Source organism: Raphanus sativus, chromosome 6 (assembly GCF_000801105.2).
Source record: "Raphanus sativus cultivar WK10039 chromosome 6, ASM80110v3, whole genome shotgun sequence".
Classification (NCBI taxonomy): Eukaryota; Viridiplantae; Streptophyta; class Magnoliopsida; order Brassicales; family Brassicaceae; genus Raphanus; species Raphanus sativus.
Genome location: NC_079516.1, coordinates 11,788,986 through 11,810,121, shown reverse-complemented (window position 1 = coordinate 11,810,121; position 21,136 = coordinate 11,788,986). Strand labels below are relative to the sequence as shown.

Below are 21,136 nucleotides of genomic sequence, written 5' to 3'. Positions count from 1 at the left end.
TTACGTGATAAGTTGTCCAAATATAAATTCACCAAATGCTTTGGAGGAGGAAAGCAAAAGCATTTGAAAAGGTAAAAGAAAAGCGAGATTAGATTTCTGATAAAAAAAGTTAGATTTTGCTTTTGTTTTTGATCGAATTTTGGAGATTTTGAACTTTTGGACCCCCTTCAAATTTGTCATTACTCTGTCTTTTACACAATTGCTCGATTAGCTTTGTCAAAAAAAGAGAAGCTAATGAAGTGGTCTAAGTGCACTTAATTAAGTCATGACTGGTGGACGTATATGATTATGCAGCCACCAGACAATTCCTATCTATAGTGTCCTAATTTTTAAAAATAATACTTAGATCGCTAGGACTGGTAGAAAATAAGATTTGTACCAAAAGTTTGATAAAAATAAAATTACGATATGATGCCAACTTTGTGGCAAACTATTTAAGAATGTTATATGCATGTCAGTTCTCACCAATAAATATATTATCGACGTCATTATAAGCGGATTTGTAGCATTTGTGTTTGTTTTCAGTGACTTGGCTTTGAAAATCATCTTGTAACTATTTTCATACTCCCATAGACAGTCCATATATTCCATGATCCAGATCATAAACTCGTTAAGAAAACACAAGTGAATATGAAGAGAAAGACTCATATAATCTGTAAGTAACAGAATATATGACTTTCTCCCATACACAACCTAACGAAATAGTAAAACTATGCCTTATGTTGCGTCTTTTCCTTGTTTCTAGAAACTTATTTACAAAATGAACATAAAAGACTAATAGTATTTCATATATATTTCCTTATCGACAACAACATAGTATATATATATTGTCTTTTTCGTAAATCTCAAATTACGTGATCTCTTAGCATTGAAGTATTTTGATGGACCGTTACAACGGTACTGTTAACGCACGACCAAGTAGCACACGTAGAGCTCTGCTGGATTTGCCTCAGCACCAAAGCTTGTCGTAAGTTTAACAGCTTCTCATGTAGAATTTTGTGTTCCAGTCGTAGACGATCATTTTCCATATTCGCGTGTTGACAATAGTGCATAACGTACCGGAGCTGGTTGCCTATTTCGCGGTTCTCGGTATTGAGCTGATTAAGCTGGCTTCTCAAGTCGTCTAGGTATCTTTGTTTCTTCATCCTCGACCGCCTAGCAGATTCCCGGTTTGATTTTTTTCGTTTCTTTTGCCACTCGTCTCTTTTAGGGAAGCAAACGTTCAAACCGGTCAGGTTAGAAGGTTTATCTTCCATATCAGGACAAGAATGGCTTTTGTTTAGAATTTGACATGAGTTTTTTTTCTCAACAGCGGGATTCACTTCTACGGGACAGACCGGTGAATCAAAGATGGACAATAGATCTGATGCTCCGTCGTCCCAGGGAATGAATCTTGTTTCCAATGTAAGTACATGATTGGCAACTTCCGGTTGAGATAAGAAACCTGGTAAAATCGAAGACATAATGGTTCTCAAACCCTAAAATCAAATTTAAAACAAAACAAAATATTAATATCAAAATGCTATACGAAAGGAAGAGTAGAAGGGGAAAAGGGAAGAATTACATTGTAGAAGTCTCATATTTATGGACAGATTTCTTGAGGCTTGGGGGCATGCACGAGGGTATTCCCGTCTTTAGTGGTAATGTGAGAAAAGGTTCGAGTCAGGAGAGCGACGGTATCTTGATACGTGTAACTATGGGATTAGACATAGCTCAAAAAGTAAGCCGGAGAGCGTCTTTTTCATTCTTGATTATTTACGCATTTGCCTTTATATATACCGAATATTCGTTTCCAAATACTTGTAAAAGTCGCAGACTCAATCCAAAAACATTAATAATTCTTATCTAATATACCGCGCGTCAAAGATAAATCTAGTTCTTAGGATTAAAGTATTTGACATTTACTTTTTAGTTAATATACACTATAACATCAACTCAGGTGTGGATAATACTTATCTAATATACCGATGATAACATATCTTTTCGTGTGGGGATAAAACGAGTTTTGGTTTGGTTTGGATAACAGCTTTTCATAGTGAGAAATGACGGCAACAACAACAAACTAATTATATTCTGGATTGTTTGAAAGTGTGCGCGAACGAAATCTCGGAACCAAAAATTATCTCTCGAATTGACGGTCACGGTTTGTTCCTTTTCGATTACGATATAACGTTTTTATATGATAAATAAAGTTGCCTGTATAACTTTTAAGTTTGGTGCGCGTATTTATGTTTTAGTTCTTGAACTGATGTTTACATCATGCTAGCACATGCTTGAAAACTATCTACTATATTTTGAAATCTCGTCCATATATTCGTTTTCACTTTTAACTTACGTTATACGGTCCATGAAACACACATTTTAATACTATAACCTCTATGTTATTAGGTATTATGACTTTTGATTTGCGAAAATGTACTAGTAAGAAGTTGCATACAAGCGTTTTGCATACTAAACAAGACATCTCTTCAAATAATTCTTTTAGATAGATGATATTCTTGGTGGTAGTTTTCTTAACGGCAAAGCTCGGTTCAAAAGAGCCCTATGTACTCAAAAAATGCAAAAACAATTTTAAAAAACACTTTTTAATTTTATACTCATGCATGTGCACACCATCTTTCGTGGTAACCATTACGAACACTAGGAACGAATGTAAAAAAAAACATACATGAATAAAATTGTAACTAAGAATGATGAAAATGATTATTTTTTATCAAATTCAATAAAAAAAACAAGTTTGTTTTATATTACTCTACATTAAAAATGAAAAAAAAACAGAAAGGAAAAAATATTAGTTACAAATGATAAAATTCTTCTGAATATTAAGAAATTCATTATTCTTCTTCATTGCCTTGTCACCACTTGCAGCTATTGTGTTTAATATTTTCCTAATAATAATCAAGTAATCAAAGTTGAAGTTAATTACTCAATTTTTAAAACCTTATCATAAAGTCTCAAATTAGATTGTCATCACTAACTATTGAATTTTTTCTCCCGACTAAAAGCTTTCTTAATTTTCAAAATCGCTTTCTTTGTTTGCTTACAATTGGGTATAAGAAACTTAGGTGGCATTAGCAGTGATACAGACAGCAAGAAAACGTCGAAATAAAACTATTTTATATATCCATTACTAGTTGGATATCAACATTTCATAATTTTTTTAGTTCTTCTGTTTTCCAAGCTGCTGGTGATATATTATTTATTGAGGAAGAAAGAAGCGCAATATGTTCTGAAAATGGATACTTTAAGTTTACGAGGGTATATCGTCCAGGGATGTGGTTGATCTTGATTTTGTAATTTAAGATCCACCACAAAGAATAAAAAAATAATGAAAACTGTTAAAATAACGCTAATAAGCATATAGGATCTTGACATGCGCCAAGGGGTTATTTCCATTACTGCTAGCCTCTTAATTATATATGATAAACCATTTGAAGAGTGAAACATGATTTTTGATGAAAGATTACATCAAATCTATATAAAAATGTAAATGAAACATGGGTGGCCTAAAGGAAATAAAGATATATAAATGAAAACGTCAAAGACAACAAAGTATTATCTCGGTTCTTCTAGTTTGCATTAGATTAAATGTAATGGTTCTATCACCACGACACCACCGCACATGTATCTAAACATTTGAACGAAACAAAATAAAGAGATGTACTAATATAAGCCAGCCTTTCACACGTATGTGTAGAATAATTACTTACCAACAACAAAAAAAATAGAATCTGTACTCTATTACTCCCGGGGGCCGTTGGAAATAGCCAATTATTCACTAATTACAACCAGCGAACTGCTTAATAAGTAACTACGACCCTCATTAGTGTATACTGCAACTAACTTCACACGAGAATCATTAGGTGAATCTCAGAGTGTACAGATACATCCGCCACCAACTTTCTTCTATTTATGTATGTAGGTATTTAAGATATAGTTGACTCCTCATTGATCAATTTCACCAGAAACTGCCTGATTCACCAACCAAAAACAATGGTTTAATTACATATCTTTTATTTCCATAACTCAATTTTAGCAATTAAATTTAAAAATATACATGCGCGTTGTTTGGTATGCAATGGTTTTATGACGCACACTTACTCAAGGTTACATGGCTCAGGTTTCTTGCTGAACTTTTATCTTCTCATCTCATGTTTTCTCTATAAATACTCCCCAAATACTAACCTAAATCTCATATAAGTTCATCCCATCTTAAGCCATCACCTCTCTCTCGATATATTTGATCTGATCTGCTTCATATTTATAACAGAAGTCGTATAGTACTTAGTCATATCATAAAATGGCTAAGTTTTCAACTTTCTTCTTCATCATTGCTCTCCTCCTCTGCTCCACGGTAGCAAACGCATCAGCCCGGCCTACTCCTACGTCCGTTTATCCAGGAGAAATCTCCGTTGAGGTCTCCCAACCTCACCATCACTCTTTTTTTTTTGCTAAAACCTCACCATCACTCTTTTTTTTTTTTGCTAAAACCTCACCATCACTCTTCTTATTCTATTTATAGTGAATTAATATATATGATGGACTTTAAGATCTGCTACGTGCCGAGAACTGAGAATGTTTTAGCTGATTCTTTAGTTAGGAGTGCTCGTACTTTTCATAGATCTCTTTGCTACTTTGGTTATTCTATTCCGGTCTGGTTACCCAGATCACTTCAAGTTTGAGTAATAGAATAGCCTTTTGATGAAAAAAAAAAAATTAAGTGATCATATTTTTTATTTTTATGCACAGAAATTAGAAGAAGGAGAGGAGAACTGCGAAGGTGTTGGAGAAGAAGAATGCGTCTTGATACGAAGAACTTTGGCTGCTCATACTGATTACATTTACACACAAAACCACAATCCCTAAATGATTAATTAGCTTATAGTCATTCATTGGAATATTTTGGTAAATGATATAGTGTGTCATTGTACTTTCTTTATAACTAGTCAAACTACTTCACGTTTGTATTTATATGTATCACTTGATCTGAAAATATGTGTATTGATTATTAGTGGGAAAGTTACGTACTAGCAGTCGTTTTCTTTTTCAACTATGATACGAAGTGATACCTACTCACTCTGTTCCTAACTATAAGCTGTTTCAGTAAAAACACATGTTAAAAGCTAAATTTTATTTTGAATATATCATTAAAACTATAAATTAAAAGGTTATTTAACCAATTATAAAGTATAACTGGTTACATGGTTTCGATAAAGCTAAAGTTCACCTACGAATATGAAAACATCTGATCATTTGAGACATAAAAAAATCCTTTTAAACATCTTATATTTCAGAATGGAGGGAGTATTATTTAGAGTTTATACATCAACCAAACATGCTAATAATTTATCACATCTTCGTTACTTTTTGGTTGTCTTAAATGAAAACAGCTGAGTTTCTTGTATAAATTAATTCCCTATTTTGATACATATAGCAACATTTTTAAAAAAACCTCACAAACAAATTAAAGATAATAAAAGCACACACCTATCAAATAATAAGACACATCCATGGCTCCATTACTCCATTTATGTGTATGTAGATTATAGACATACATACTCTAAAATCATTGTGTGGATGTTGAAATTATAACCACAGAATTATCAATAACTACCTAGGTCAATGATATACACATGATTCAACAAATTCTTTTTCTATGTTAACAATTTTAGTACACATTCCTCGAAGTTTGATCATAATTAAAATTTTGGGATCTTGATTTTCAAAACATATGTTAATTGTAACTTGTAAGTCATTGGAGAAAAGATTTTCTTGTGATATAAAATGTTCTGATACATTTGAAATCATTTTGTCAAATGAGAAATTTTGAAGAAATTTTCTCAACTTTTTCTCTTTCTCCTTCTTGTATTTGTATATTATTATTTTTAGTGATAAAGTTTTGTGAGAGACTACTATTGTGAATGCTTTTATTATCAGTTGGCATGTTATAATCCAAATATATAAAGTCAGCATACAAAATTGATTGTTGACATCTCAAGCTGTCCTACATAAACGAATCCGTGTAAAAATTTGTTTAGAAGAAACTAAAAGTTGAAGCAACATTTATTTGACAAATTGGTGGCATGATAATTAAATTTGTATCACTATGCTGAAAAATCAAGTCGACTATCTAACCAATCTTTCACTCCCCGTCACAGTTTTCAGTATTTTCATTGTTTAAAATGAGATACATGAAGTTTGGTGTCATATCCCAATCCATCTATAGATAATACGTGTTAATAACACATTGACGAGTACTTGGCAATTTTTTGACTGGATATATATCCCAACTTGAATTTTAAAAATAAAAATAAAAATGTTAATACTTGCTATTAACTTAATCACTCACGATATGTGTTTCAAACTTTATAAAATATTAAAGACTAATTTCCGGCCTTTTGTTTGCAACTTCAACCTCATTTTGACTTGAAGAAAGTAAACTAGATTCATTTTTTTTAATAAGATAAGTATCCCCCAAGCTGTAAACATCCAACTACTATATACATTTATTATATATAAACTTATAAATTTATTTTCGTATTGAAGGGTACATTTATATCGAAGTCCACGGATGTCTCTTATAAAATTTATTTCAGTCGTGTTTTTTATTTCACTTGAAATCATGAAAGCTAAAAAGATGAAGAAAGAGAGCAACCTAGCAAAACTGGTGAAATCTCCGGTTCGTTTCTTGATCATGGCACGTGATGCTTACATACGTAGCATGACATCATGCTCTGCCGGTTACATCCGTGGTGGTGGTGGTGGCTCCGGCGGTTTCGGTTTGCCGGCTGGTAATTTCCAAATCTGCGAAGAACCAAGCACTACTCTCCCTCGTAGCTTCACACTAAATTCGTCCACGACGACGGCAGCGACACGTGAACGCTACCGGTTTGTATCAGATTACTCACCTGTCGGTGGAGGAGAAATTAGGGCGGTGAGAGGACGACCGTTGGATCTCCGAAGAAACTATAGCTGCATGGTGATGGGAAGGATCGATGAAGAGAAGGCTTGTGATAAGTTCGAAGAAGAGGATTTGTTATTTGACAAATTCAAGAAACGAAAAATAGATAGAGCTTTTAACGTAGATGTATTGTTTTAAATGATAGAGCTTTTTAAATAATCAAAAAAAAAAGATAGAGCTTTTAAAAGATAAAAAAAGATAAAAAGACTGATTTTGTTCCTATACGTCCAAGATAAAAGATAAAAGATAAAAGATAAAAAAAAGTAAAAAAATCGTTATTTTTTTTCCTATTTCTTGTTGATTTTTAAAAGGACTGATTTTGTGAGGTTTCTTTGTTAGTATATAAGTTTCAATACATGTAGAATATAATCTTCTCTCCTAACACGACGCCGACGTCCACGTAACAAATAAAATAACTATCTCTTGCGGGGGGTATGTGTAGCAAAATAAAAAGTTACGTACAACAAACACATTTAAGTTTGGGGGTACCATTAGTATTGGTGCGAGGAGATCTATGCAGTACCTTGTATAGTATAAGAGTCAGTCAGTATATGTTCAACTAACCAATCAAAGCCATCTTTGTTTTTCCGTTTATTTATGCTTTGTGATATGTATCAGTGGCTTGGGTTTATGTTTGGTGTTCTTAAGTTGTAACACGTGGTGGACTTAAATCTTGATCTGTTTAGTAAGAATTAGATTTTAACTTCAGATTTTTTTTTGTTTGTCTGGCCCATTAAGATATTCTATAGCCCAACACACACGAGCATATTATATAAATAAGAAATATATATGCTAAAGTATGTATAAAAAGTGAACAGATCTAGCAAAAACATATGCAAAAGTATATCTAAACTTAAATCAAATACAAAAGTAATTCAAAAGCCTATTAAAATTACGATCATCCCCTTAAGACCAAACAAAAAAAAATTGGATTTGTTTTTACGTTTATAACTCCAGTAAGTCGTCTCGTTATAATTGATCTTAAAAATAATTTATAAATTTTGTAAAAAATATTTTGATAAGTAAAAAATTGAAGCCATGTAATTAACATATGTTATAAATGATATAAACTAAGATACAATAAAAGTGAATTGTTATCAATATAGATGAGTGAAAGTAGTTAATCATGATATTCTTTGGTTTTAGGTTTGACAACACGTGTTATGGTATTATATGTATTCTAAGGATTAGATTTTGGAAAGCTTGAATTTTATTTGAAAAACTAACATACAGAAGTTCTCTCCAACCACACAGAACCTCAAACAAAAGTAATCCACCAAGATTCGTAAGCTTGAATGGCTCTATCAAACGTAAAAAATTTAGAATCAAAAGTTTGAGTTTTTTGGATAAATATGGAGATAAAGTGAAAGAGATGTTGTTTTTAATTCATAAGAATTGAGAAAAAGAGGGTAAATTAGAGTTTCAAATTGGTTGTTCATAGTGGTTGAGGTATTGAAGTTAATGACAATCTTGTAAATAATTGAAGATGATGAGGTTGAGAGAGTAAAAATGTTATTTTCGAAACAAAAAAAATTAATGTATTTTCGTAAATAATGTGAACTTGTGGATGAATAGGACAAAAAAATTCAAAAAATAATAATTTAGTTTTGTGTTTGATTTTGAGTTTTGAGTCATTTTGCAAAAAAAAATCCAACAAAAAGGGTGTAACATTTAATAATTTTCCATAGTGTGTAACATTTAATAATTTTCCATAGCATTCATATGTCATTATCTTCAATAATAAAAATAGATTGACCATCCCCAACCTCTTTACTTATTAACCTCGCTGTTTAATTCATACTAGAACCCAGCCAAAAAAAAACATCAAAACTTTTGTTCTTTTGTTCTTTAACATATGGGGAATTGTCAAGCGGCGGAGGCAGCGACGGTTTTGATACATCACCTGGCGGAGAACAAGGTTGAGAGGATTTACTGGTCGGTGACAGCAAGCGACATTATGAGTTCCAATCCTGGTCATTACGTTGGGGTGGTGGTGACGTCGCCGACATTGAGGAGGGAGGAAAGATCTCCCTTAAAGCAGCTAGAGCTCCTTCGACCAGATGACACTTTACTCATCGGACATGTTTATCGTCTCGTCAGCTTCGAAGGTGTACACTCAATTCAACTTTTTTAGTTTTCTTTTTCAAAAAAAAAAACTTCTTTAATTTTTTTTTTAGAAAATAATATTTTTATTGAAAAAAATGTGAATGGTTTAATTACGAAAGAGGTCTTGAACGAGTTTGCGAGGAAGAAGTGTGTGGAGCTTGGGAAGCTATTAAAAGGAGGAGGAGGACTTGAGCTAAAGCTATATTGTATAAATCCTTAAAAAAATTGATGATTTTTTTATTTGACTATCTATAAAATTGATTTACTTTTTCCATCAAACATTCATTTAGAATTTCAGAGGATTAAACATGATTGAACTTGAATAGTAGAAGATGAATGCTCTATCGGAAAGTGATTCGTTATGTGGTGATTGTAAAGTCAATAAATAATAATTTCGAATCTTCCAGAAAATTAATGCACAACCGTGAGACTGGAGCGAGGGTGGATGACCAATTAATCCTAGACAGATCGGGGTGGTACATATACTTTCCCTTTAATGCCTCAAGCCGTTGTTTAGGGAGAGAAATAACTCTCCTAAAGAGCTCTTCTTGTAAGGAAAGTAAATGTTCTTCTTTGATTATTATGTTAGTGTTTTAGCTTTCTGTGGATGTTATTACCACTATTTGTAGTAGCAATGTTAATTGGTTCTCTTATTTAGGATATGTATCATGTTTGCGTATAATGCAACGCATACTGTTTTTAGAGACTTTTCTTAGCTTTTAACTAGATGTTAAAACAACGGTGTCTCTTAATAAATATAAGAGACTTTTCTTAACAAATATGTCTAGTTAAAAGTTTAAGAAACATTTTTTTATATCTCTTATTTAGAAGACATTTTTTATCTTATTTTAGTTAAAAGCTAAGAATTTTTTTTACTGTTTTTTAGAGATTTTTCTTATATGTTAAAACAAGATAAAAAATGTCTTCTAAATAAAAGATATAAAAAATGTTTCTTAAATTATTTTAGTTATAAGCTAAAAAAACATCTCTTGTATATTCGCTAAAAAATCCTCCCTAAATAAACATGCATTGATATGTCCTTGTAGTCCTTAATGGGTTTTACTGTTTATGGATATTAAAATATATGAATATATAGTAAGATTATAGATGTCACAGGAAACCTGCCCTAGCATGTGGATGCATAAAAGCCATCTTCTTATTCAACCAAGGAAGGCTTATCTAATTTGTTTTCTTGCTGTTGTTAGAGCAGCAGCAACGGTGATATTCTGTTGGCTCTATAACCTAGATATTTTTATATTATTTTATTACTATTTTTTCAACTTTAAAAAGAAAGATAGCCAATCACAGACTCAGAAGCCTGTGTACAGTAACGTTGATGGCAGAAGATTGATCCTTAGAGAATGAGTAAAAAAGGTTTTGTTGACACTAAAACCAAAAAATGTGGGACTTACAGTATTTTATACTAATTTTTTTTTAGTTAAGAATTCATTTGTTTTCACCGTTGCAAGTGGTCTTATATCATATATCATGACGAAAACGATATGATTATAAGTTCAAACATTTTTTTACATACGATTAACCAACAAATTAATTATGTTTTAAATAAGGATTTAAATAGTTCATTTAAAATAGTTAATATTAACTTTCAGAAGTGTTATAATATTAACTTTCAGATTTTACCAGATTTTTAGATAAACTGCTTACTATTTTGGTTTTTACGTATTAACTTTAAGATTTTACCGTTTTTTTTTTGCTAAAATAAAAAGTTGCAAGGTCAAGTATCAACAACAGATAGATCACCTAACTTTTAAAAGAATTTATTTCGTAATCTTGATGATGCAAGAAAGACTTTTTAAGAATAATTTTCTTTATAAAAAATGAAATGACTAATCAATTAGAAACGAAGAAGAAGAAAGTTTAATTTGACAAAATAATATAATATATTATTCTAACCGCCATTACTTACTTCGCTATAAAGGAAGGAAAGAAACAGATTGCTTAAAAATAGAGAGAACAAAAGAAAGAAGAAAAGCTCACAGAACTTAAAAAAAGAAGAAGAAGATGTATAATCAACAACAATATCCTGTTGGTGCTCCTCCTCCCCAAGGTAAATATATATCTTCTCTTCAGTTTTTTTTGATATTCTGTTTTACCTTTTTTTCTGCTGGTTTAATCTTTGTTCTTGAATTCTTGTTGAAAGGGTATCCTCCTAAGGACGCTTATCCTCCCACTGGCTATCCTCCCGCCGGTTATCCACCGCCGGGATATGCTCAGGGATACCCTGCTCAAGGTTATCCTCCACCTCAATACTCTCAAGCTCCTCAACAAAAGCAACAAGTTGGTATGCTGGAAGGATGGTACGTTCTTGATCCCACCATCTATCTTTTATTAAAATGATATTCTTTTTTTTTTGTGTTTTAGTATCCAAATAATAATGTCTTGTGCTCTGTTTATATATATATATATAAATCACAGTTTGGCTGCGCTCTGCTGTTGCTGTCTCTTGGATGCTTGTTTCTGATGGGAGAGTTATCAGTCAATGATTCTTTTTTTTCATTACATGTAATGGAAAAGACAGACTCTGTCTCGTTCAATATATATCTTCTGTTTGTTTATCTTCTTTTTAATTTTTGTATCTTAAGAAGGATGATTGACTCGAGCATGACCATCTCTCTTTCATTTACACGAATTCAAAACTATTGAGAAGTAGATCAGCAAATGATCAGATATCTTGATGAGGTGTTTGTGATCATCATCATCATATTATTATAACAAGGAACAATACCAAAAAATAATCCATTCAGACAAAAGCTCACAAGATGCTAAATAAAGGAGAAACAAGAGAGTTTTATCTTTGATCAAATGAGGCTTCTCCATCTTTTGGTGAAGAAATGGAAGAAACAGATGGAAGGTCACTTCTCTGGTCAAGGATTGCCTTCCCATTTGAAGTTGTCCGAGTAAGACTTAGCCTGCAGTTTTGGTAGACGAGCCATCAATTCATATGGGTGTTAGGTTCAAACTCACCATTTTGAATGAATGAGGAGTTGGTAAACAAATAACCGTTCTTATATATTAACTCTCATAAATTAGTTTTGATATCAATTTAACCCCACCTCCACTAAACTCTCATCCACTGATAAACTATGTACAATTAGGCCTAACCTAACTGAACCAAATCTATCCAGACGAGTCCAAATCTCCCGAACCAAACCAAAATGTATGTCTAAATTAATTGGTTAAAGAATTTATCAATCCAAATAGTAGGGCTGGGTAAAAGATCTGAACCCGAAAAACCGAACCGAACCCGATCCGAAAAAGTAGCACCGAATCCGAACCGAAATTGATTAAATATCCGAACGGGTTCAAAATTTCGGTATTTAAAGAACCGAAACCGAACCCGATCCGAACCGAAATATTTTGGGTACCCGAATATATCCGAAATAAATTTATATACTTAAATATATACATTATTTTTTATATATAATGTATATTAAAAATATTAAAAATATATAAGATACCTTTAAGTTTTCCAAAATACTCGGAAATATATGCAAATAGTCAAAAGTAAATGTTTAAAATAGCTAAAGTATACTGAAAACACCAAAATAGTTAAATATCTATTGATTATTTATCCAAATATTCAAAGAAAACCAATTTATATGTTAAATTAAGGTATTTTGACATATATGTTATGAAAATTTAAATGTAAGATATTATCTTTTTTATAGATTATGAAAATTTAAAGTATATAATGAATTTTGAAAATCTAAAAATATTTTAAATGGGTTATCCGAACCGAACCCGCAAAGATCCGAACCGAACCCGAACCGAAATTTAGAAATATCCGAATGGGACTAAAATCTTTGACCCCGAAAACTCGAAACCCGAATGGACTGAACCGAAACCCGAATGGATACCCGAACGCCCAGCCCTACCAAATAGTTTGGTTTGGATTAAATTTAAAGTTTTTGGGAAAATAAATTTAAATAAATATGCTAACAATACTAGATTGATCCGCCTCTTAGCATCAGTTGTACTCCTGCGAAGACAGTATTCCAATTCGCCATCTGGTTAGCTACTCTAGCCATGCTGGCTTCTCTGTGGATTTTGATGCTCATCAATCCTGAGAGATAGTAGTAAGAACAAGACATTCTAGGTGATGAGTTTGAACATTTTTTCATCCAAAAATGTACTTTAGAAGTTCTGTAATGAGCCACCATCATCGACTCTCTGTTCGACGACCACTCTCCCTACAGGGAAGAACTACTCAAACTTATTATGGCGTGACGGCAAAAGCCCCAGTAACCTTGCTTTAGATCTTGCCGTAACTGAGTTCCTTTGTGGCTCTGCTCACACCGACGATTGCTCCCTCTATATCAGTTTGTTAGACCACAGCGACCAAAGGCTCGGCTTTGGTTCCATCAAATCTCCACAGCTTCATCACGGTAATGCTGGAGTTGGAAGTCCTTGCCTGGAATCAACGCTCGTTCCCTCGGAATTTGGTCTCAAACCCATCTCTCTGTCCGCCGGTGTGAAGAAACTGCTTCCTCCTCTATTGGGACTTCTTTTAGTGTCCTCACAAGACATTCGAAGTGTCTCTGTAAACAGCTATTGTCATGAGCTTACAATGTGCATCTGTTGTCCAAAGCTAACTTCTTTAATCTCAAGACATGGCTTAGGGAAGCTTGAAAGATTAAGCCTCATAGACCTATCCTTTTTGGAAAAGTTTATATCAACTTCCTCCCACCGAGGGTGGGAGAGATCGCTTTCACCATTCTCCTCCTTCATGGAAAAATACTTACCATCACATCCCTCCTATACGGAGTCTTCAACGAACTCAACCAATCAGTTTGAGCTCTATAACCAGTTCGAGTTGCTCACACCGTTTGTGATGCTACAAATCTCGTCCAACAATCACATTGGTCTCTACAAGATCTTTCATGAAGCTTGGCAATTGAAGTTATGTGATTTATCTATCTTAAGTATTTTAATCTCTTGTTTAGCCACCAAGTTGGCAGTTTGTAATGATAATGGAGCTGTAAAAGCTCTGAATTATTGTAAGGTTTCTCAAGTTTAAGTAATGGAGAATATGTTTGCACAAAAAAAAAAGAAGTTCTGTAATGAGCATGCTGACAAACTAGCGAAGGATGTTCTGTTTATTTTGTCTAACAAACTCTCTGAGATTGAATACTCTATTTCATAAGTTTAGTGTTTTAATGGAAGAAAGGTTAGACCAAAAAGAAAACTGAATAACTATATTGTATTGTTGTGAGATAAATGTGGTCCCATCATGCACTCATGTACACATTCAGCAAGAGTCTAAACACACTTGACAGGATTACAACACCAATGTAATGTTTTCCAACTGGCCAAAACAAATGTGTGTTTTGTGAGGGGGAGTACAATATCAAAACTCTTTATTATGAGAATCATGTTGAATATTGTATATGTGAAACATGGATTTGACAATCCCAACAGTATATAACTCTTACCCTTTTGTAAAGTATATATTTGAACTCTTTTTTTTCTTCTTTTTAGGGAAAATTGAAAAAAAGTAAAACCAACAAAAATAAAAGAAAGAAGAAGAGCGAGTCAAATAAAGAAAGCAGGGAAAGCGGCTTAAGATACGTTACTCTAATCAATCACCTTCCTTCCTTCAATTTGACTCAAAAAAACAAACAAAAGGAAAGAACAATGTGGCCACAAGCTATCCTTACCTTAGTAAGTAAGTCAAACACACCCACAAGAAATACAATAATCAATATCACAACAAAATGTAGTCTCATAAATCTCTTTTTGTTCCCCGGAAAAAGATATGTGAAATCAAACAAGTAACATGATTTAGTTTCGATCATCATGCCAAAACCAATAACAGTCGGAGTTCTGTCTCAACTCATTTTAACGGCCGTGATTTCTCCGGTTTTATCGGTTCACAGTTTATCGGATCATGACCGGTTTAAGAGACGCGACCCTCTTAACAGCTTTATGTATTACAAAGGAAGTTTCAACGTTCGAGACAAACATTATTGGGCAGTGAGTCTCTCTCCTTCTCATTTTTTTTTATTAACGTTGAGGTAAGTAACATTTTTAATTAAATGTCAGGCTACGTTTTTCACCGGAGTCCATGGTTACGCCGTCGCCGGAGTGTTTCTTATTGCCGGCGTATGCATGGGTCTTTACGCAGCTATCTCCAAAAGAAGAAGAAACGTTTCTGACACGCAACGTCGATATCTAGACCGTTACTATCTTCATCTCTTCTTGCTTCTCCTCCTCTTCATGTTTCTCTCTATGTAACTAAGCTCACTTTATAAAATATATACGAACACTTTTTTTCTTCTCTGTCCATTATGTCACTACTCACGTCGGTTTGATGTAAAATAAAACAGGGCAGCGACAGGGATAGTGATAGCAGCGAACCAAAGCTCGAAGAATAGAACAGAGGAGATGAAAGAAACCATAGACAAAACAGGAGAGGATGTAGACAGAAACATACGTACCGTGATAACGTCCCTGACGAGGATACAGTACTTGCTGCTTCCGTACGATCAGAGCACGACTCATCTTCTGAATGTCACTAGCCATCGACTCAAAAAGGGATCTCAGATGATTCAAAGCTTCGTTCGCCGTAACGGTCCTTCCATTGATCTCGTCATCCAAATCTCGTAAAAATTAAAATAGTCTCTCCTCTTCGGTTTGTTGTGTTTTGTTTTTTTTATCTTCTCTGTTTCAAAACTCCAACATTGCATGTTTTGTCTGTTCTCAGGTATGTAACTCATCTTGTGATTGCATCGACCAACTTATTCGTTCTGCTTCTAGCCCTTGGTAAGATCATTTAACAATCACTACAAGTTATGTCGTAACTTCTTCTAATTATTTTATCTTTTTTTTTTTGCTTTTTATCTATCACAGTTCCTATCTTACTTCATTGGCATCCTGGACTCATCATGTAAGCGATAAAATCAAAACATTGTTGTTAATGTTAAATTGGACTGTAAAAGATTAATTACTGATGTATGTAATTTTTTTTACTAATCAGGGTTATATTCTTGTGTTGGATATTAACCACTGTTTCTTGGGTTCTAACTGGCTTTGATTTCTTCATTCACACGTAAGCTAATCAAACCCTCAAACACAAACCCCAACTTGTTCCTGAGTCCTTACTCTTAACTCCTCAGTTCTTTTTTTTTCTTCACTCAACGTAGCTTCGCAGAAGACGTTTGTTCAGCGTTCAGTGGCTTTGTGCAAAACCCACAAAACAGTACACTGACAAATATTTTTCCTTGTATGGATCCTCTTCATTCTGACAAAACCCTAATGGAAGTCAGCCTAATGATCCATAACTTCATCACCGAGGTATATATTATATAAATCAATCAATAATGGTACAAATAAAATCTTAAAATACTCTGTTTCTTGACTTTTCTCTATTCTTTCAGTTAAATTCAAAAGTAGCAGGTTCAATGCGGTCTTATGCGTTGACTGATCGGAGTAGAACTGTATCCTCTTCGGCGCCGGAGTCTGGACTGATATGTGATCCGTTCGTCGGACAAGAGATCAACAGCTACACACCACAAAGCTGCTCCAACGGCGCCATTCCAATAGGCCAATTCCCAAATGTAATTCAACTCCGGTTTGGTTTTAGGTTTGTGTGATCTAAAAGATCTTATTTGTATTTTAAGGTTCTTTCAAGATTCACATGCCACGACAAAGATCCACCGGAAACCTGCAGAATCACCGGGAAATTCATCCCGGAAGCAGCTTACCTAAAGGTGTACGCTTACAGCAACTCAGCGCAAGGCATGTTGGACATATTGCCTTCTCTTCAAAACCTAACGCAATGCCTTCACGTGAAAGACACGTTATCGAGCATCGTCTCTAACCAGTGTAAACCCTTCAGAGCTTCCATGTATCGGCTCTGGGCGTCCATGCTTGCTCTCTCTCTTATCATGAAGGTTACGGTTCTGCTCTTCCTCGCTAAAGTTTTACAAGAGAAGGGAAAGAGCTTTGCTTGGTTTTCTATTCATCCAACTTCTTCTGGAGATATACGACAAGGGGATATATAGTGGTGAGTGTGTATAGGTATAATTGATTTTGTTTTGTTATTTATATTTTTTTTCTGGTTGAAATGTACTATATTTTTAAGAAATGTAAATAGGCACTGTATCAAACATTTATAATAAGTTTGTCTCACACTCAGCCAAGCCCAAAGGTTCAATGTTGTGTCGTCTAACTATGCATTTTCGATTTGAGCTCTACCAAAAGGGCTATAATCAACATTTTAATTTTAATAAAATTGGCAAGAATATTAATTAGTGAAAAATGTCAATAAACAACCATTTACGAAAACTAATTATCCGTCAATTTTACTGCGGAACTATTTATCCAAAAAAAGAAGGAAAAAGGACACAAACTCTAGGGTGCTGCCATAGAGAAAGGTTTGGAGACTCATGCGAGAGTGTTATGTGTTCTCAAAGGTTTGAGAGCAAGAGAAAGACCAAACCTAGGATGCTTGTCTAACGCCTTAGGCAAAGACCTCATGCTGAAGCAGAGCACCGAGTGTGCCATTGTTGTTGAGCTTAGCTTTCACTGAAGTCGAGTGATCGATCGCGTATAGTCCACCAACCGTTATCGTGTTTTCATTAGTAGCTCACCAACAGCTGCGCTGCGCTTAGAATGGTCGAGGTGATGAAGGTAAGATGCTTATAGCTTAGCTTCAAAGCTGCGGTAGCTGTAACTGTTGGCATGGTTGTGAAAGTATTGGATCCCTCGAGATGTTAAATGGAATTCAAAACGTTGATGGAGTTAATCTCAGACCACTGAAAGGCAAACATCATGATTTCATACACACAAGGTTTCTAATTTTGGTTTAACCTTTGCCGTAACTGTTGTCAGGGGACTTTGAAGGAGACGATGGCTTTTTGTTGATTAATGTCATTTTTGTAATCAAACCAAACCAGAAGAATCAAGGTAACTACAATGGGTTGCATTATGGTTTAGAGGAGTTGTTAAATGTCAAAGTAGTTGTTGTACTTTTCTGTGTAAGCATGGACTTAAGCTAGAGCTAAAATATGTTAGTGGGAGCAGTTGAAATAGTGAGACAAGAAAGTGGATGTCTCACATAAGTTTGTAATCGTGTATGTGTGTCTTTCAGGGTGAAATAAATGTGTTAAGTTTCTGAAACAGCTTGCTCTCAAACTCTTTCACTCACCAAATTTAAAACAAAAAAAAACAGAGCAATGAAGATCAAACAAGTTAACTCTGTTTCTTCATAAAGATTTCAACACTTTTGTTGATGGGTGACTGTGACTGTTGTTAAAATCTGCCAAGCAGAAAAAGTATTATTAGGTGTGAAACACTTGTAACGGTGAAATAGTTTGGTTTCAAGTTTACTGAAAAGACTTAACAGGAGAATCAGTGTCGACTTTGACATCAAAGACAGCATTCTCGTACTTTTGTTTTGAGAGGTAACATCAGTAGCTATGCACTCCTTTCTTTGTATCCAAAGGAAGAAATGTTCACTCGTTAACATAGAGACAGTAACAGTATCATTAAAGAAATACTCATGCAATGATGATAGAATAACAAATCCTGAACAATACTCTCGTTAATCTGAGAACAGAGTGTCCATTGATGGGCTTATATTATCAAAATTACGGCCTAAACAAGAAACCCTACCTAATCTCCCTTATGGCCGTAATAAAACACGTTTGGGATTTAGAGGCCCAATTTTTGAATAACCGGATGTGTGTGTGTATATAATACCGAGAGGAAACCTAATCTCTCTTATAAAACTAGCAGCAGCTTGGTTGGTTGCGTCTGAGCAAATTTTTTTTTTAAAATGGGAGATTCCTATACGAAATGGCATGAGGGGTACAAGTTGGAGCGTGAGTTTATGAAGAAAGTGAGACAATGTGGTGTAAGTCTTTCATCTTCTTTAGTTTTGTAATGAATCGAACCACAAAACATATAATTGTACTCTAATTTTCGTCTCGCAATTATGTGTGTGTGTGTGGTTAGGGGTTCGATATCGAGCATTTGATGGAATCGAAACCAGGCTGTTGTAATTTCTGGGCTCTGGAGATCAGAAAAGATGAAACCGCCCCCAAGGACATGGTCCTATATGCTAGGTTGGGGATCCATAAGTACAATATGATCCAGGTGACAAAAAAATAAAAACTTATTCTACTCTCTCTCTTGTATTTGTTTCTTGATCTTAATTACAATCTAATAGATACTTTTTACTTTCATATTCTTCTCGTCTCAGGGGACTAACTTGCAGCTGCATGGCGTAGAGAAATACAATGTGTACAATAAATTACCTTACTCGATTCACTACGTAACCGCAGTTGCAAAGGATCCAGCAGCCGGCGGTTCCCTTGTAACTTTCAGTCCAGTTTTTATGAAGAAGGCTTTGACGTCAAGAGGTTGACTTGTTCTATTGCTAGACCTAAGCCTGGACCACACGGTAACTCTGTTGTTTTGCCGCATTATATTTTATACTATTTTTTCACATAATGAAGAAAACTGTTTTAATTGGAATTAAAAAAAAAACTAATTCCACTAATAAATAAATGTCTTAGTTACTTCCCCCTACAATGTTATGTGAGACATTAACTCTGTGTGTGTAGACGCTCAAGCTTATAGTCCCCTCGCTAAATCTGAACCTAAAGACAAAAGTAGATTGCCTGAGTGGCCGGGAGAGGATGCTTTCGATGATAAGAAGCATTATTACGTGGTAAACTAAGCTCACTATGTCTTTTTTTTTTTGGGGGTTCCTCGCAGTAACTGATGTGGTTTCTTTTTGGCAGCTGAAGAAATCAGAGATTCGAAAAAATGACTGGATTCGTCTTTACTTGGAGCTTGCATTCTACACTGCAAATATGTGCCTTCCCAATGTAGTAACCTCTTCTTCTTTTTTTTTTCCAGTGTGACTCGGGTCTCTATGATTAATAATCACATCTTTCTTGTTCGTTTTTTTTTCTTCTATGCAGCTTGATCTGTCGAAGTTGGTCATTATGAAAGTAGTCGTGTATACTAGCGACGAGAACATTGTTGTGCCAAACGAGAGACTCAATGCCAGAAATGCAATCTTCTACATCAAGTACAAGTACTGCCCACATAAAAGTAAGGCTCATCATGGCTTCAAGACAACACGTGATCGCATAGCTATAGTAAGGAGAAACCTTGACAAGATCTCTGGAGCTATCACTCTCACGTTCGAAGGCGTTTGCGAATGGAGGCGTACTTTTCTGTAGAGCAAGAGAATATGCCAATCAATCCTACGGCCCCGACTCGTTGCTCTTGTTGTTAAGCTTCTAATTAAGTAGTTACAAGACCAGATCCATTTTAAAATGTGGATCACGTAATAAATTATTATCGATTGTCAAAGTTTGAAACTGTCTTTTCGTTTCTTGAGTGGCCCGGTTGAGGTTGGCTGTCTTTTAAATTTTTAATACTAAGTTTTGCTTTACAAGTGTTAGGTCCAGTTGGTAGCCGAGTTGTTAAAAAAATAATTTAACTGCAAAATGATTCTAAAATGGGCAATTATAAAACAACTCTTACTGGTTCCAAGGGAGACGGTAGTTTCAAGCAATGGTCTGAAAACCGGACACGGACTCGGTAAAACTACTAATCCAATCAAAGGTGTTATTAATGATGCTGGTATATTGCGAGGAATATAAAGAATGATTTCATCTCTATCATCAGTATGATGTGACAAGAAATGACCCTTAAAGACAGTAGAGGACCCATGCTTGATTTTAAGGGGTGTCACATTGAGATTTAACCCAATATAATCCTTACAAAAACCAAAAATAAGCAAACAAAGTGCATGAGGGCGGCGTCGAACTTGGGTTACGTGTATCACTAAGGAAAGAAACTAAATGAACTACAAACATTTTCATCAATTGCAAAACAAATACAGGTATATAATATTTAACTGTGTCAGATGACACCCCATTCCATAATGTAGGTCCCGCGTCTGCCCTTAGAGCACAATTTATTCGATAGAAAGAAACATGTTATCAAAAAGGTTGGGCAACAATCAGTTAACCAATTACTATTTTTGAAATCAGACTAACTTTGTTCGTATTATAACCACAGTTTCGT

The 21,136-nt window shown here is 34.3% G+C and overlaps 6 protein-coding genes and 1 pseudogene across 6 annotated transcripts; 6 read left to right on the top strand and 1 right to left on the bottom strand.

Annotated features, from left to right (window-relative positions):
• Positions 1-761: 761 nt before the first annotated feature.
• On the bottom strand, positions 762-1,564 carry LOC130495918 (basic leucine zipper 9-like). Its single transcript, XM_056987532.1, has one exon. It carries the CDS (start codon positions 1,461-1,463, stop codon positions 846-848), a length of 618 nt encoding a protein of 205 aa, XP_056843512.1. The 5' UTR covers positions 1,464-1,564; the 3' UTR covers positions 762-845.
• A 2,562-nt stretch (positions 1,565-4,126) lies between these two features.
• On the top strand, positions 4,127-5,044 carry LOC108809834 (phytosulfokines 5). Its single transcript, XM_018581969.2, has 2 exons — positions 4,127-4,417; positions 4,750-5,044. The coding sequence occupies exons 1-2, from the start codon at positions 4,301-4,303 to the stop codon at positions 4,864-4,866; spliced, it is 234 nt and encodes a 77-aa protein (XP_018437471.1). The 5' UTR covers positions 4,127-4,300; the 3' UTR covers positions 4,867-5,044.
• A 1,467-nt stretch (positions 5,045-6,511) lies between these two features.
• On the top strand, positions 6,512-7,290 carry LOC108810388 (uncharacterized). Its single transcript, XM_018582502.2, has one exon. It carries the CDS (start codon positions 6,572-6,574, stop codon positions 7,097-7,099), a length of 528 nt encoding a protein of 175 aa, XP_018438004.1. The 5' UTR covers positions 6,512-6,571; the 3' UTR covers positions 7,100-7,290.
• A 1,324-nt stretch (positions 7,291-8,614) lies between these two features.
• On the top strand, positions 8,615-9,287 carry LOC108807810 (uncharacterized). Its single transcript, XM_018580052.2, has 2 exons — positions 8,615-9,069; positions 9,187-9,287. The coding sequence occupies exons 1-2, from the start codon at positions 8,817-8,819 to the stop codon at positions 9,285-9,287; spliced, it is 354 nt and encodes a 117-aa protein (XP_018435554.1). The 5' UTR covers positions 8,615-8,816.
• Positions 9,288-10,983: 1,696 nt separating this feature from the next.
• On the top strand, positions 10,984-11,693 carry LOC108809641 (protein CYSTEINE-RICH TRANSMEMBRANE MODULE 13). The gene is made up of 3 exons (XM_018581789.2): positions 10,984-11,135; positions 11,229-11,385; positions 11,504-11,693. The coding sequence occupies exons 1-3, from the start codon at positions 11,090-11,092 to the stop codon at positions 11,547-11,549; spliced, it is 249 nt and encodes an 82-aa protein (XP_018437291.1). The 5' UTR covers positions 10,984-11,089; the 3' UTR covers positions 11,550-11,693.
• A 3,075-nt stretch (positions 11,694-14,768) lies between these two features.
• Positions 14,769-17,218, top strand: LOC108809129 (uncharacterized). Its single transcript, XM_018581260.2, has 9 exons — positions 14,769-15,061; positions 15,131-15,318; positions 15,415-15,690; positions 15,792-15,850; positions 15,938-15,974; positions 16,065-16,136; positions 16,231-16,381; positions 16,465-16,644; positions 16,708-17,218. The coding sequence occupies exons 1-9, from the start codon at positions 14,885-14,887 to the stop codon at positions 17,089-17,091; spliced, it is 1,524 nt and encodes a 507-aa protein (XP_018436762.1). The 5' UTR covers positions 14,769-14,884; the 3' UTR covers positions 17,092-17,218.
• Positions 17,219-18,785: 1,567 nt separating this feature from the next.
• Positions 18,786-20,459, top strand: LOC108806869 (uncharacterized protein At4g17700-like; annotated as a pseudogene).
• Positions 20,460-21,136: the final 677 nt, after the last annotated feature.